At 44.8% G+C, this 16,751-nt stretch overlaps 1 protein-coding gene across 5 annotated transcripts; it reads right to left on the bottom strand.

Moving 5' to 3' along the window:
* Positions 1-6,770: 6,770 nt before the first annotated feature.
* Positions 6,771-13,123, bottom strand: LOC123137178 (protein NDL1). Of its 5 annotated transcripts, none has more exons than XM_044556805.1 (12): positions 10,744-12,805; positions 10,558-10,640; positions 8,776-8,875; positions 8,581-8,678; positions 8,372-8,460; positions 8,207-8,267; positions 8,040-8,126; positions 7,868-7,945; positions 7,736-7,747; positions 7,587-7,642; positions 7,346-7,481; positions 6,771-7,247 (listed from the first exon to the last, which is right to left on the bottom strand). In XM_044556805.1, the coding sequence occupies exons 1-12, from the start codon at positions 10,784-10,786 to the stop codon at positions 7,026-7,028; spliced, it is 1,065 nt and encodes a 354-aa protein (XP_044412740.1). In that variant the 5' UTR covers positions 10,787-12,805; the 3' UTR covers positions 6,771-7,025. The 5 variants fall into 5 exon arrangements, with proteins under 5 accessions (XP_044412740.1, XP_044412739.1, XP_044412742.1 ...); XM_044556804.1 differs by having other exon boundaries at positions 7,736-7,792; positions 10,744-12,779; XM_044556807.1 differs by having other exon boundaries at positions 7,736-7,792; positions 10,558-10,624; positions 10,744-12,768.
* Positions 13,124-16,751: the final 3,628 nt, after the last annotated feature.

Raw genomic sequence — 16,751 nt, 5'->3', positions numbered from 1 at the left:
AGCCAAGAGAAAATTTGGCAAGCAGGATTTCTACCTCCCTTCAACGCAAACGGTTTTTTCGGATGACCTGTGTGCAACCACGTACAGACAATTTTGTAAGATTTGCATCTGTCATATTGGGTATATTGCCATTTGTCAAACTGGAAAGATTGACATTTGTTGATCTAATAACATTGCCATTTGTCAATCCTTGTAACACTGCAATTTGTCAAAATATGCAGCTAAAAATCACTAGCACTATCTAATTTTTGCAACTAAAATTTAGTAATTAAGCATAGTTTCATTCATAGATTAAGCAGTCGTGCTTAATTTATACAAATAGTTCAACTTTACAGCTGAACCGACCAAACTTTTCCCCAAATGTTGCCAACCACGTACTGAAATAGTTGTTCAACTATATATACTAGCTAATTTTAAGTACGTTGTACAATTTCACCACATCTATAGTCAGATGAACTGAACAAAGTAGCCCCTAAATACTACTACAGAGGGGCTCTGTACTACTCCTGACAACCTCTTCTCTGCCGAGCACGCTCAGTAAGAGGAAGAGGAGGGGGAGGCTACCAACGAACTGGACAATTGCAATACAGTGACTGTCGTTGCTGCACCTTCAGCGACGCTAACCTCAAACACCCTCTGCCGCTCCAGACGACCCCTCTCGAAGAGGTGGTTCTCCTCGTAGATCTCCTGATTCCTTGCCTCTGCGTCGGTGTGTGCCGCGGCCACGGCGGCGGTAAGGCTCTTTGCGTGCTCGACAAGGCGCTGCTCCTCCTCCCGCAGGAACTCGATGTAGCACGCAAGGTCGCTGCCGCACGTGCAGGCCTCCACCTCAGCCTCCCTCCTGCGGGCGGTGGTGGAGGAGCGGGTGGTGATCCCTGCGATCGACAGTGGGCTAGCGGCCACGGCTGACGACGATGGGGTGCCGGCCACGACCACCACCTCCCGCCTTTTGGCCGTGGTGGTGGAGCGAGTGATGGCCACGGTGGCCGGCAGTGGGGTGATGGCCACGGCGGCGGGGCGGGTGATGGCCCTGGCTTTCGATGGAGGTATAGTGGCAACGGCGGCCGGCAACAGCTGCCGACGGGCACCGACGACTGAGCGTGTGGTGTGTGTTCCGCGCACACCCAACTTAAATGCCACGCTCACTATACTGCGTCGGGGACTGCACCGCCGCCACAGTGTAGCCTCCCAGCTGGAGCTGTGCTCTGATGACGGTGGAGTGGCTGAGCGACTACGATGGTCCGGTGCCATTGCCGATTTTGGGAGAAGCAGACGAGATAAGCTACAGGGAGGGAGGGGAAAATGCGATGCAGGACTCGTCGACCGTGAGGGTTTATATAGTAGGCTGATAAGCATTGGAATTTTGGGGGATTTCACCGAGTCGGGCGGGAAGCTTGTGCGGGAACCTGCCCGGTTGCGCGGGAACGGGCTCAGCACCGTTTGGCCAAAAGAACGCCCCCGCGCGCTGCTCAAGCTTGCGCTCGAACGTTTGCGGCAGCGGTGTGACAAGACGTGCGAGAGAAGGTAGAAAGGACACGTACACATGGTGAGATGAACACGGACCACACTGGGGAACCCGTCGGTGATGAATTCATCAATCGCAAAACAGTTGTACACTAGCAAGCGTTTGCTCACAACACACACGGCTTATTCCATCACAAACAGGTCGGGTGGATCAACTATATGCCACGTATACACATTGTCAAAAAGTAATGCGGTAGACCTTCTTTAACATATGTTAAGAAAAATAAAAATAAAAAACAAGGACCTCAAGGTTAAATTAGCTGAGGGAATGGGGCATTTCGGTCATTTTGATGACCGAAAATGACCCATCCTATCAGCTAATTTAACATCAACACAACTTCCCATCCAGTCACCCATCCCATGTCTGCTCCTGCCTGAGCACACTTAACTTGAGAGTTCTCTTAGATGAGCTACTGGTGGAACAGCTAGTCCTTGCTGATGTGGGATGCCTCTTCGCATCCTTATGGCGTATCCGGATGACCGCCCGTCCCCCAATGGCCAATACATGTTGTGTATACAGAGCATATCACATACGTCTTATTAGAAGCAATCGTCTGTGTTATTATTGGTCTTCGCACACATTTCTGATTACAGACATGTTTTCCGCGTATCACACACATCTTGTTATATTGAACCGTTTATGTTCGGTTGTCTCAACACAAACAGTTCATCCGAGTGAACTGCATGCTGTATATCACACACACCTGGTTCTGGTTGACCGTTTCTTTTGTGTTGCCTAATCACAAAAAGTTCATCCTAGTGAACAGTATAATGTGTATCGCACACGCCTTCATCTCGCTGCCGTTTCGTTTGTTACTCCTCATCGCAAACAGTTAATTGGACTGAACCGTATGCCCTGCATCGCATACGCAACTAAAATCTAAACCGTGTTTGATGCATCCATCATCGCAAATGTTTTGGACATTTTTGACAGTTCTCTGACACCATATTTTGCGATTATTGCATCGCACACAGTTTCTCAAAGGGTCTCTGATCGTAGTGTCGCGTCATCAGCATCCTGTAGTAGTGTCCACATCAAAAAATTTGTTTTTATCATTTGCCTACTTGAGGACGAGCAGGAATTAAGCTGGGAATGGTGATATGTCTCCAACGTATCTATAATTTTTTACTGTGACATGCTATTATATTATCAATCTTGGATGTTTTACATTCATTTACTAGCAACTTTATATCATTTTTTGGGACTAACCTATTGACATAGTGCCCAGTACCAGTTGCTGTTTTTGCTTGCTTTTTACTTTGCAGAATATCAATACCAAAAGAAGTCCAAATGCCACGAAACTTTTAAGAGAATTTTTTTTGCCCAGAAGACACCCAGGGAGCCAAGTAAGCAAACGGGAGGAGGCCCATGGGGCCCACTAGGCACCAAGGCATGCCAGAGGGCCCACGAACGCCCTGGTGGGTAGTGGAGCCCACGGGCACCCTCTTGACCGACTTCCACCTCTATAAATACTCTAAAATCTCAAAAACCCTAGCGAAGTCGAGGAAATATAGTTTCTGTCGCCGCAAGTTCCAGAACCACGAAATCCAATCTAGAGGCCTTTTCCGGCACTCTGCTGGAGGGGGCAACGATCACGGAGGGGTTCATAATCATCCTTGTTCCCCTCCGATGATGTGTAAGTAGTTTACCACAGACCTACGTGTATGTAGCTAGTTGCTAGATGGCTTCTTCTCTCTTTTTGATCTTCAATACAATGTTCTCCTCAATGTTCTAGAAGATCTATTTGATGTAATGACTTTTTGTGGTGTGTTTGTTGGGATCCCATGAATTGTGGGTTTATGATCAGTTCTATCCATCAATATTATTAGAGTCTTTGTTGAACTCTTATATGCATGATTGTTATAGCCTCGTATTTCTTCTCCAAAATTTTGATTTGGTTTGGCCAACTAGATTAATTTTTCTTGCCATGGGAAGAGGTGCTTTGTGATGGTTCGATCTTGCGGTGCTCAATCTCAGTGACAGAAAGAGACATGGCACGCATGTATCATTGCTATTAAGGATAACAAGATGGGGTCTATTCCTACATGAATAGATCTTGTCTACATCATGTCATCTTTCTTATTGCATTACTCCATTTTCCATGAACTTAATACACTAGATGCATGTTGGATAGCGGTCGATGTGTGGAGTAATAGTAGTAGATGCAGAATCGTTTCGGTCTATTAATCTTGGATGTGATGCCTACATACATGATCATTGCCTTGGATATCATCATGATTATTCGCTTTTTTATCAATTTCCCAACAGTAATTTGTTTACCCATAGTATGTTATTTTCTTGTTAGAAGCCTGAAGTGCGAACTACGGCCCCGGGTCTATTTTCATATCATATTAAACCAAAAATACCTTGCTGGAATTTTTCTTTATTATTTTATTTTGTGTTCTTGCTAGATATATTTACCAAAACCTATACAATTTAATCTATCATTACAGGAATCAGGTTATTTGCCGTCTGACATGGCAGACGGCAAAGGCACCAAAGGCGGACGGCAAACCTCTTTGCCGTCTGCCACCGACGGCAAAGCTGTCCGGCAAATAAAGTGATGGTAAACAGGTTCTTTGTCGTCTGCTTTGTCAAAGCGGACGACAAAGGCCCTTTTCCATCCGTGGCTGACGGCAAAGAGCATGGACGGCAAATAACAGGCGTTAGCCATGTTAGGTGGCTAGCGGCGGCCTTTGTCATCCGCCAGGAGACGGCAAACATGCCCTCCCATTTGCCATCTGCCATCTTACATCAGCCACACGTCATGCCCCCCAAGTCTTTGTCATCTGTCACAGACGGCAAACTCCCACAGCCTCTGCCATCTGCCACAGACGGCAAAGTACCAAATGGGTCAGCTCCCAGATTACATAGGTTGCTGCCACGTGGCCTCTTTGCCATTTGTGGCTGACGACAAAGGCCCCTGTGCCGTCGATGGCTGATGCGAAGTTCCTGTATTGTTTCTGTTTTTTCTATTTTCTATTATATCCCTGCATTTCCAAAAGATATATATGATATATATAGTTCCAACCTCAAATATAGCCCATGTATCAAACATCTAGCAGTCCATCAACGCAACAGAATACATAGGATATTAAAAGATCCAATGCATACATAGTTGCACGGAGTTCATCCATATATACATATATAGTTTCACATTGTGCATCAATACAAATGAAGAAGAAGAATTTTGTAACTGGCGCGAGTGGATCCAAAATTTTGTAAGTGGAGGTAGTGTGGCCATCAAAGTTAACGATGATGTAGGTCATTACTTTCAGACAAAAAAAGTACTGTGACAGGGTGACCCCATGTCCCCAATGTTATTTAACATTGTTACTGACATGTTGGCTATTCTGTTTGAGCGCGCCAAGCAGGACGGCCAGGTAGCAGCAGTAGTGCCACAACTTGTAGATGGTACCCTCTTTATTCTGCAATATGCCAATGACCTAATTCTCTTCATGGAACATGACCTAGACAAGGCTCGAAACCCGAAACTCTTGCTTTCGGCGTATGAGCAAATGTCGGGTCTAAAAATTAACTTCCATAAAAGTGAACTTTTTTCCTTTGGAGAAGCCGTTGAGGCGGATGCCGATTACGTTGACCTCTTTGGTTGTGCACATGGCCAATTCCCGATTAAATATGTGGGTATACCGATCCACTATTGGGGTCTCACCATTGTGGAGTGGAAGCATATAGAGGAGCGTCTAGAGAAATGATTGAGCAGTTGGACAGGCAAGATGTTGTCAGTTGGAGGACGGCTAGTTTTGATTAACTCCATCCTCACAAATATGATTCTCTATAATATTTCTTTCTTCCAACTCCCAAAAGAGGTCCTGAAAAGACTGGACTATTTTAGATCTAGACTTTTTTGGCAAGGAGTCGGAGAAAAAAAATATTGGTTGGCTAAATGGAGTGTGGTTTGTAGGCCAAAAGATCAAGGCGGCCTTGGAATCATGACCTGCAGGTCAAGAATGAGGCATTGCTTAGTAATTGGTTGTTCAAACATCTTACTGAGGATGGTGTTTGGCAAACCATGTTGCGCAACAAGTATCTACGCCAAAAGGCGGTGTCCCAGGCATATTGGAAATATGGTGGCTCGCACTTTTGGGCTGGCCTAATGACGGCAAAGAAACATCTCCTTCGCTTTGGGTCTTTTGCGATAAAAGATGGGTCGGAGATTCATTTTTGTGAAGACATCTGGCTAGCCAATGCCAGTCTCATAAAACAATATCCTACCTTATATAATATTGCTCACGATAAGAACAATACTATTGCGCACGTGCTCAGTTCATTTTCGCCGAATATTTCGTTCAGGCAGGATTTGATTGCCCCTCCCCCCCCCCCCACCCCCCCCCCACCCCGACTTCTGTCATGGCATAATCTTTTATCCCGGCTGGATTCAATTAACCTGACGCAAGGACGGGATGCGTTTTGCTGAACCTTACTACATCAGCGTCTTTCACAGTACACTCTATGTACCGTGCGCTCACCCATTCTGAGGTATCAGTGAGTAACAACAAGAAAATTTGGAAGTCCAAGATTCTACTAAAAGTGAAAATCTTCATGTGGTATCTTCATAAGGGAGTTGTGTTAATCAAAGACAACCTCGCACGACGCAACTGACCAGGGAGTAAGAAGTGTTGTTTTTTGCACTCATGACGAGACAATCAAGCACCTCTTTTTTCAATGCAAGTTTGCATGTTCTACGTGGTCAATCATCCAAATAGCGTCAAATTTATATCCGCCCACAAGTGTTGCCAATATATTTGGTCATTGGTTGGACGGTATTCTAAATAGGTTTAAAGCGCTTATAAGGGCGAGAGCATATGCCTTAATTTGGTCGCTCTGACTATGTTGAAACGATTTGGTTTTTAATGGAAAAAATATTTCTCCTCTGCAGGTTATTTTCTGTTGTACGCACTCACTTCATACGTGGTCTATACTACAATGACCGGAGCACCAACCGTTGTTCAAGGCGGTGTGTACGCGGTTGGAGCAGGTGGCTACGAAGGGTTTTTTCCAACATGGATGCCAGCATAACCTCCGGATCAATCCACCGCCACCTTCAACATAGGCATAGTGTCGGTCTATAAGACTACTATTGCCGATATGTCAGTTTTTATTTCATAATTTTTGTGAGACTTTTGGATTTGACTGTATGCATAAATATTTATGCAGAGGCCGGGTGGTACTCATAATGTTTTGTATCCGCTCGATGTTACATTCTGAGATAATAAAATCGTCCTTGTCGGAAAAAAAAGGGAACAATTCACCCTTCCCTATTATTTCCCTTTTGCTTTAATCAACAATGTAGCAAGTGGAGTATAACAATTTACAGGCTAAAAATCAATGGAATGGAATAGAATACCGCCAACCTACCCAACCTATCATTTCTTATCTACATATAACAGTAGTAACACAAATATCTCACCGATCCACATGTTAGCCAAGAAATTTCACCCTAAATGGCAAAGACCTATGCCGCCCTTATTCACTTGCTCTACACTTGAAGCCGCGCTCGTGTCTTGATTGGCTTTAGCTTTACTCCCATGCTCTCAGGCGAAAGGAGCTCCGGCGATATACAAAATGGGCTCAGGGGGCTGCGCGGGCTGCAGTCGAGCTCGCTTGGCTTGTAGAGGCCGTACCCCATGAAGAAGTACTCCATCGGTATAAGCATTGCATGAGGTTGCTCCTCCGTCACGAGTGACCCGCATGCTTGCACCTGCAACAGATTTACAGAGGTCACCACAACTAAAACATTTAAATGGTACTGCGTCTTACATTATGGGACGGAAGGAGTATGTAAATATATTTTTTTACCTCATCTAGAGCACAATATCTCCTATCGAGCTTTGCTGTCATGTGAACAGCCTCCACGTGGAACTGAGAATTCTTGCCAACAAAAATAAGGGTTCTACACTGAAGCTGCTTCAGCCCTTCCGTCAAATCATATCTCCTGGAGATCATTCCAAAATTTGTTTCAGTTCAGTATGAACTATGAACTAACATGGCACTAGAGATACTGGAATGAAGAAACATGCAATGTGCAATGTACACTTACCCGTTCATTGCCTCTACAAACCGCCACACGCTCATGCTCTGCCGCTGATCTAGCAACTGCAACATGCCAAAGAACATAAGTCTAGACTTAATAGCTCAAAGGGAAAAGACAATAATTAATAGAGGAGGAGAAAAGTATGCGGTGCTTACACTTCTACAACCCTGCACTATATCTGATTCAGGTGACTCAGAGCATCCCCTTACTTCCTAAGGATTCAAGGATGTTTTCAAGAAAAGCAAAGGAAATGTCATGTGGAGGAAATTAAAGCAAGCCATAGTTACCTTGCTGAAGAACCGCTGCAGTAAGCTTTCCTTGACCAACCCACACATCCCATAGTAATACAACAAATTTGACTCCACCTAAGAATGCAAAATTATCACTAGTTCTGTACAGTCCTATTTTTTAAGGAAATATCAAATTTGAGACCCAGTATGTCATATGCTGCAAAATTACCTTACTATAAAACCACTCAGTCCATGTGGGAGCTTTACATAGGGGTGAAACAAGTACAAGACCTAATACACGCTCCCTACACTTTGCCTGCAGAAGAGTGTGTGGCTCAATAAAAAGTCTTCATAAATAAGCAATACACCGAACACATGCTTGAAAGAAACACCTACTGCAAAGAGAGTAAGAATGTAAGCACCCGCAGTGGCACCTAAGCACATAACAGAACCTAATCTGGAATGTGCAAATTTGACAAGAAAACAAAAGTTAATCCACAAAATATTGGCAAGATCGTTTGAGCTTGATATAAATTTTAAAAGAATCCAATAGAAGATTACCCAAAGAAATCAAGAACATCCGCAACCTGATCCGCCAAGTCATCAACAGATGGTACAGGTGTTTTCGGTGAAATTGGAGCTGCTCCCAACTACATGATTTGCACAATAGGATACAAGAAAAGTAGTAATGAGAAAATATAAAAACTACAATTTATGTGATGAGTCATGTTAATGGCAAATGCAAGGCTTAGTAGTTGCAAATTACTGACCTCGTGTCCTGGGGGGCTGATATGGTAAATGCAAAAATTGTGAAGCAGCAGTGAAGCAGCTTCAGGGCAGAAGAGTAATCCTTCGAAACAAGACATATCTGACCAGCAATAACATGGAGTTTAGCACTCAATTTTCAGATTGCTGGAATAATTTCAAGAAAGCTCGAGCACTTTAAACTAGCGTGTTGTACTTACAATTTAAAGCAACATCTGGACAAGTAACAAGAGCAGGCTTGTCATGATCACCATACACTGCAACAGATACAGATCCATGATTTGTTTGTATATGATGTTCCTGAAGAAACAAGAGGAATGAGACAGTGTTAAAACACAAACAAAGAAAATTTGGGGGGGGGGGGGGGGGTCTAACAAAATAGCACCCAGCACGAAAAGTAATTCTGCAGAATGCAGCGCGCACCATAAAATAAAAAATTAACTATTCCACAGCAACAGGTGTGCATCCACTGAAAGACACATGGGACTAAATAACGGAAGGGTCATATTTGACCAAGCACAACTTCAGTATGACAAGTGATGACTGATGAACCATCAGCTGCCCAAAACTTAATGACAAATCAGAAGAAGCAAGTAATGATGTTAATGTGAAGCACCATCATGAAGACCCTATCCAACTAAAATACAAAATAGATGTGCCAAGTAGTCTTCATCTGTCCAATATAGATAAGCATGGAATCCAGATGGTACTTCAGGGCCAATCACTACAGAAACCAACAATATGTCTAAATCCAGAGCTGAATGTATATCCTGATAGCATCAAGATAAGTAGTGTGCAGAGCACCATGTATGTGTCTTATGCTTATACAGAAAATATATATCAGTAAGTCATTTTTGTTTAATTCATCAGTAAATCTATTCAAATACAGCTTGACGAATTAGGTGTCATGCACTATCTGTGTCCATACTAAACCAGGTTGATGTGGACTGAAAGACACCCATACAAAGAGAAATGGTCCTTTAAATTTGGTCAAGACAGGCATTAAAGTACTATTATTATCGCAAGATTTCTTAGAGGCGAGGAAAAGGTAGAAGTTCTCCCCTGACGCTTGAAGGAAATAATTTCTCTAAAATGACGCAAAGGTGACGACTTCATGATTGAAGGATCTTTGTTTTCTCTATATTTATAAAAAGCTAAAAAGATGCTAAAAAGGGGGAAAGGACATGAATAGTTTCATTATGATGAGTGTGCTAAAGCGATGACCCCTAAGCATTTGTTGTAGGACAAAGCAAAGTACTATACTATTCTACAGAGCAAAAGCCATAATCACACGCAAATAGCCAAAAAATATACGCTTGTCATCAAGAAAATAACAGTTCAAGACAACCACAAATTAAAGTTCTTTTTATCACGGGAAGAATGATTATGGCCTAGGTATTGCACAGAGCATTGATTGGAGTTGACAGCCACGGCATAAGCATCGTATTAAAAATGCGCAGAAACTGACGTGAAAGCGACTTGTAAACCGCACTCTCCTCAATATTTCAACCAAACACTAGTCCACGGCCAAACAAAAACTTCGTCCAAACTGTATGAAGATTCCACAGGCCAGATAGTTTGGCTTGAGAAAAACAAACCAACAACCAAACAAAAGTACAGCTTCTTTACAGGAAATGGTAAGAGGTTGCAGCTACCAATTAATTGCACCCCCCACATACGTAGAACAAAGAATTTGCACAGCGCAACATACTCAGTGGCAGAAATCTATATTCATAAGGACCGAGAAAGCACAATCAGGTGAATAAAGAACTGGGCGACTGCTCAAAGAAGCGCCAAGAAGAAGAGTGGACGTTAGGAAACCCAAGCAACAGGCAAGAGAATCTTTTTGTGCTGAAATCGTGCCAACAGGCAAAGGTAGGCGATTCCGGTGAGCTGAATTGCTTGAATATATTAATTATTAAGGTAACCAGCGAGCAAGGAGCATGTGACCAGGCCATAGCCGTAGGTTGCAGGGGACATACGTAGGCAGACGACGACGACGACGACAAGGCCAGCAGAGGATGCTGCGATAGATTCACCATCTCGTAGCTAAATATGGCAATCGCTTCAGCAGACGACGAAATGTTAGCATGCAGAATCGAATCGCAGGTGGCGAAACAAGCAGGAACAGTATGCCACAAATAGGGGAATTTGAGGATTTGCCCCACCTTTGCTTGCACTTCTAGGATTTGCCCTTGTTTTCATTGACATTAATCTTTTGCCACACCTTTGACAAAAATTTGATGATTTGCCCCTAACAAGATGGGCCCACTGTAAAATGTCGAAACTACCCCTGCCCTACTCAGTTCACCCCGACCGAGCACATCTCTGGGCGGGAAGACATGAGGCAGAGATGGAGCTCCCGCCGCCGTTGTTGCTCCGGCGGAGGTGGCCATGGCTCTGCCCCCGTCGGCCTTGTTACTCGCCCGACGCGGAAAATGGATGAGGAAACGATGAGGTAGCGCGCGGCGGCCGGGCTCGACCTACAGCCACCGGTCTGCTCATGGAGCACCTGCTTGGGGAGCGGCGGCGCCACTCGAGGCGGACAGCCAACGGATGTCTGCCTTGGCGTGCTTATGTGCGTTGTGTACGTGCGTGATCTAGTACCTGGGCGTGCCTGATGGTTGCTAGCCTGATAGGCGTGCGTGTGCCTGGGCGTGCGTGTATGCATGAGTGCTCTGTGTGTGTTGTGTGCGTGCGTGCTCGCTCTAGCACCTGAATGCAGATTTTGTGAGCTTATGCACCCGGGCCTCACTATTCTAACACTTCAATGTTGCTTTGAGATCTGTGCTATACAACTACCTTATTACATGGAATTTTCTCTTTTTTGTTCCTCTCATATAAAACATGTCTTGAACTTCAAACTTTGCAGTACAACATAACTTTGTAACTAGAATGTGAGATAAAACTTTCAGATTTTTTTGTCCGACATAAATATGAAAAATAAGATTTTTTAATCAAATAAATCTCATTTTGTATATTTATGTTGGACCAAAAAATCTGTAAGTTTTATCCCACATTCTACATAGAAAGCTTTGTTGTGCTGCAAAGTTGAAGTACAAATACATGTTCTATATGAGAGAAACAAAAAAGAGAAAATTATTTGCACGAATCGTGATGCAGGAATGAGTAGTTGGATAAGGAGTACCCGGGTGCATATGCTCTAAAACATGTTTTCGTCTAGCACCTGGGCGCCCTGCTGTTGCTGCTTCTACTGCCGCATGCATGGAGAAGGACGTCCTGGTCCGAGCTCGCTCCCGTCGCCGAGCTCGCCATGTACAGCCACCACGTCCCCGGGCTCGGAGTCTCGGACCATGGACGGCACCCTCCGCGCGCCACATCTGGCATGATCCCTTGGTCCTTTCGTGGGGAGCTCGCTAGAGATGCTCGGCGAGGCCGGCATGGCGGCGGCGGCGGTGGCCACGTGCCCGTGGAGATGCACACGCGTCTATTGGTGCTCGTGGCGGACAACACGGTCCGCACTGTCAAGGCAGGGTGACCGGTGCAGGAAGTGCGGCGCCTTCCTCCGAGAGCTCGACTGGTCTACGGGTGTTGCGCTTCGCCCGAGAATCTTGCCCATGGACGAACGCCTGAGCTGCGCCTCGAGCACGTTTGTTGTAGAGGAGGGAGGAGGACATGGGGAGAGGAGAAGCAGCATCAGCTCGTAGCCCGCACCATGGCATGCGGGGAGGAGCAGCAGTGGCTTGGCATTGGAGTATGGAAAGAGGAGCAGCAACAGCATAGCATGACAGCAAGTGGGCTGCGGGACGAACATATAAGGAAGAAGGGCATTTGGGTCATCAAATTTGTAGTGTAATCTCAAACCAGGTAGAAAGGGCAAGTCATCAAAGTTTTAGCGAAGGTATGGCAAAAAATCGATGTCAATGAAAAGAAGGGCAAATCCTAGAAGTGCAAGCAAAGGTGTTCCCCCCACAAATACAACAGGGAGGTGCCTGCTTTATTGGTGCGGAATCCCGGAGCAACAGTATACCAAGACGGACAAAGTCTCCCTCAAAAAAAAAAGACGGACAAAGTCTCCTCCAACTGGACTCAACAATTCGAGTAGAACCCTGCTTTGGTTTGGTTGTACTCCACAGTCCGACTAGAATCAGAAATCGGGCACGAAATCATGAGCTGGTTTTGGCGAAACAGCGACGCGACACAACACCACAAAATCGAACAAAACCCCAATCCATGGCCGCACAAGCGCACCCTAACCAAATGCAACAGCAGCCCAAATCACGGAGAGGAAAAGATGCGCCCAGACAGCACGGATTTCCAAGAAACGGGGGCAGGGCGGACTGACCTTGCCGCCCAAGGAGATGCGCTCGACGTCGACCGACACCACGGAGCCGCCGGAGTCCCCCATCGCCGTCCTCGACGCCGGGGGCCTCCCCCCTCTCTTTCCCTCCGCTTATAGATGCTCCGTTCGCCTCTCCTTTCTCTCTCTCTCCTCCTGTCTGTCTTGGCGTCGCTTATAAACGAAGGAGCAGCACGCACACACGCTCTCTCTTTTTCTCACTTTCACTCTTGGCGTTGCCCGCCTCTTCTTCGAGGTTGAGGAGGCGTTCCTATATTCGCTCCGCCGATCTTGCACTTTCCTATTATTGCAACCCAATCCCAGGTTACACATTACTCACTTCTTTCGGAAACCAGCGGTGCTATGAGGTTAAAGGAGTCTAACTAACCCGATATGCATTTCTGAGTTCAGACTCATCTACTGGTCTGCAACCGGCTAAGAGGAAATTAAAAGAAATTTAAAAAAATATTTTTAAAATCCGATTTTTTTTTCTTGTATGGAAGATGATTTGGTGCATGAGGTCAGCTTTAAATTTCAGATCATTTGGACATACGAGTAGCTCTTAGCAAAAAAAACAAATTGGGTCAGAACAGTAGATGAACAGTAAACTATTTCACAAACCCTAATTTTGCTTCCTCTTTTTTTTGTCGAGAGCTACTCGGATGTCGAAATGAGCTGAAATTTGAAGCGGACCTTACACACCTAAGCATCTTCCATGCAAAAAAAAAATGTTTTTTCTTGATTTTTCTAGTATTTTCTTTTGAATTTATTGTTCACCACGAGAGCCAAATAGTTGCACTTCCAACTAAGAGCATCTACAACTGGACTACTCAACCCTATACTCATTTGTCTGGTGCTACAACCACAATCCTCCAATTCAAACCCTTATTTTCATATCACATCATGCAACATAAAATTCATCTACGTACTAGATCATATATTAGCAAACGAGTTCCATTGAAAAGAAACTACCCTACTTAAACTCTACTCGTCGTCGCAGATTTCAATATCCCTTGTGCCAGACAGACTATCCTTGTGGTCATTGGCGGCAGGCCGCACCTCCAGCTTCTCCTCATCATCATCGTTTGGCAGGACCCGAACAACTCGTCCAATGCCAAGTCCGTGAGGTGGATACGACAACAGTTGGCTGCTACCTCCTGCTTGGACTGAATCAGAATGGCGGCCTGTTCTGCCTCAAATGTCAGGCTTGGGCGCTTTGGAAGTCCGCCTCCGCCATGGCAAAGTTGTAACCCCGCGCATCCTCTGCATCCTCCTCCATGGGCGCATCCTGATCCTCGGCGCCCAACTCCTCCTCCTCCAGCACCTCCTTTTCTAGTAGCTCCTCGTCCTCCTCCATTGTTGCAAGCTCGACGGCGCAACATGCCTCCTCCGCGACGTGTATCTCGGCTTGGATCTTCGCCCAGCGTTCAGGTGTGGGCATCTTATAATACATGATCTTCTACCGGTCCATGGCGGACAACGGCGAGCTCGGACTTGGAAGTGGAAGAGAGGGAGAAACAGATAGGACGGAGCAGCGATGACGCGGACAAGATGAAGAGGAGGGTAATGGAGATGGGGCTGGGGTTGCCTCGTCACACGGCTTAAATAACCGGATTTGGCCCCTCAGGGGTGCGCTGGACCCATGCCATGAATGTGCCCTCACCGAACGAGGTGTTAGTGCTCGGCAGATGCGTAGCTTTCCACGTGGGTACCTCCCTCAGCCCGATGTGGTGGATGCGTCCGGGCATGCTTGTGCCTCCCCATCCCCCCTCCCATAAATGGGCAGGGTTTGAGGGGTGCCGGGCAACTCGGGAGTATAGGACCGGTTTGAGGGGGTCGTTTGGATTGTATTTTCCCAACCGATCACTGACCGGGCCATCCGCCCAGACGTATAGGGTGGATTTAAGGGGTCCAGTTGTAGATGCTTAAAGTTCGATGTGATAGTACTAGTATTGTGCTTAACCGGGTCTTGAGCTCACCCTGGCTCAGTGGCAGAGTGTGACAACTAACCAAATGGAGGCTAATTCTAAACTAAAAGCAAATTATGCATGAATACCCAATCACGAGTCTCTTCACCTCCTTTTCTTTTGACAAAGGACTACATGATGTGTTGTTTCAGCATTGTTAACTAAAACCAAAATTCAAATATCATTAGTACTTTCCCGAGTTAAGTTTTTGTATTGTAATTTTAATTGATACAATCAGAACATGAGTGAGTTAACATCTGAATCAAGTTTACATGAACATGGCATGGTGCATCAAGTTTAATGGGTAATCAAATTTACACACCATCTGACCATCTGAGTATCTCTGAATCAACTTTATTCAACTGAATTTTACACACTATCTGACCAATCTAAATATCGTTGAAGCATATCTCGATTTGCTCCTTTAGTCCTTCAGCAGCACTTCACTGTTCAGCTCACGGGCGTCGTATTGAGTCGTGCAGATGCAACATCAGTACGAGAAGGACATCAGCAGCAGAGTCATACAGATGTAGTAACAAGCCGCCAAGGATGATCGATGGCGTGTAGCACAGCAACAACATGAGATGACGAGATGGGCATCAACGGTGATGGCATGCAGAAGCGAGGGCCACAGCATCGGTTGGAAATTGGAGTCTTGATGGAGCAACCGAAAAGGAGGATACCAAGTTTGTGGAAGTAGGACTTGGGAAGAGGATCTCAAATTTCATTAGTAATGGAGGCAAATCACATAGAAAGGCGTGGCGTGGGGAAGGGAGAAACGAACGTGAGAAAGGCTAAGGGTGTGTTATTGCGTTCGGGCTGGGAGGAAAATTATTTAGTCATGAGTTAGGTCATTGCTTAGTATTAAAATAAAATTTTCACTTTTCGCAGCCCCGTTGGCCTCTATGAGGCTCCTCCATTGTCGGGGCCTACCAACGAGTACCTAAACTAAGAAAGTTATAGTCTTGTAAGTATGACACACCAAATACTATGAACATGGAATTGCTAGCATGTCCAAAGTTGCCCAAGTAAAAAAATCTATGAACTGCAACGTATTAATTCTCGACCAATATGTGATCAAATATCAAGTTAAAGGGCTGAAATTGCATTGCTTAATATAGTGGTGGAGTTTCAGCGCATTATGTGGAAATAATAATGTTGGTACACAATGACTTCTCGGCTGTCACCGAGAGGGTTAGACCAGTTCTAGAATAAGAGTGGCGACAGTGGCGCGTCAGCGGCTCGTTCTGACGACAACAATGGTCGTCGGTGGTTGATGGACCATAATATAATTTTTATTTATTATGCTTGTGGTGATTTGCACTTCCTGGTGATCTTATAATAGATCTAAGTCATTTTCGCAAAAATAAATAAATTAGGTGCTTCCTCTTTTTGCATGCGAAAAAGGGAGTACCGAATTTATTGTTCATCAACTGTAGTATTATATATCAACATTAGTATTCTTTACCGATTTGGGTACTCCCTCGTCATTAAAAATGTGTATTTTCCCAATGTTTGATCAAATTTAAATACTTCATCCATCCATCATGTCATATATTGTTCCTCTAACGTATGGTCAAAGTTAGTCTCGAAAAATACATTAGACCCTATATATGGATAGAGGGAGTAAGTCAGCATGGATAAACCCAAATTCAATTACCAGGTCCACCTTGAATTGATTTATTTATTCAGTGCTATAGATATTGAATAGTTCTTTCTATAAATTTGTTTGAATTTTACATCTAGTTTCTTTTACAAAGTTTGACCTTAAAACAAATAAGTGTAGGACACTGAGAGTATCTACAATAGTGTACGCTTATCTAGGCGGTTAACAAAAAAAATAGCAATTTTTTTAAAAAGCCCCAAGCGTTATCTGGTCCATCACCAGGCTCTAAATAGGGTGGAAAGC

The sequence above is a fragment of the Triticum aestivum genome, chromosome 6B (genome assembly GCF_018294505.1).
Source record: "Triticum aestivum cultivar Chinese Spring chromosome 6B, IWGSC CS RefSeq v2.1, whole genome shotgun sequence".
NCBI classification, from domain to species: Eukaryota; Viridiplantae; Streptophyta; class Magnoliopsida; order Poales; family Poaceae; genus Triticum; species Triticum aestivum.
Note: the sequence above shows the minus strand (reverse complement) of the source record. Positions and strands in the feature narration are given on the sequence as shown.

What these genes read in the sequence shown, in the direction of transcription:
- LOC123137178 (XM_044556804.1), bottom strand. Translation starts at nt 10,786, where the DNA reads ATGTCAATGAAAACAAGGGCAAATCCTAGAAGTGCAAGCAAAG. An exon ending in CGTCGTCGTCGTCTGCCTAC is followed by an intron (nt 8,876 to 10,557) that starts GTATGTCCCCTG and finishes TTGTTTCTTCAG; the next exon opens with GAACATCATATACAAACAAA. An exon ending in TCAGCCCCCCAGGACACGAG is followed by an intron (nt 8,461 to 8,580) that starts GTCAGTAATTTG and finishes CAAATCATGTAG; the next exon opens with TTGGGAGCAGCTCCAATTTC.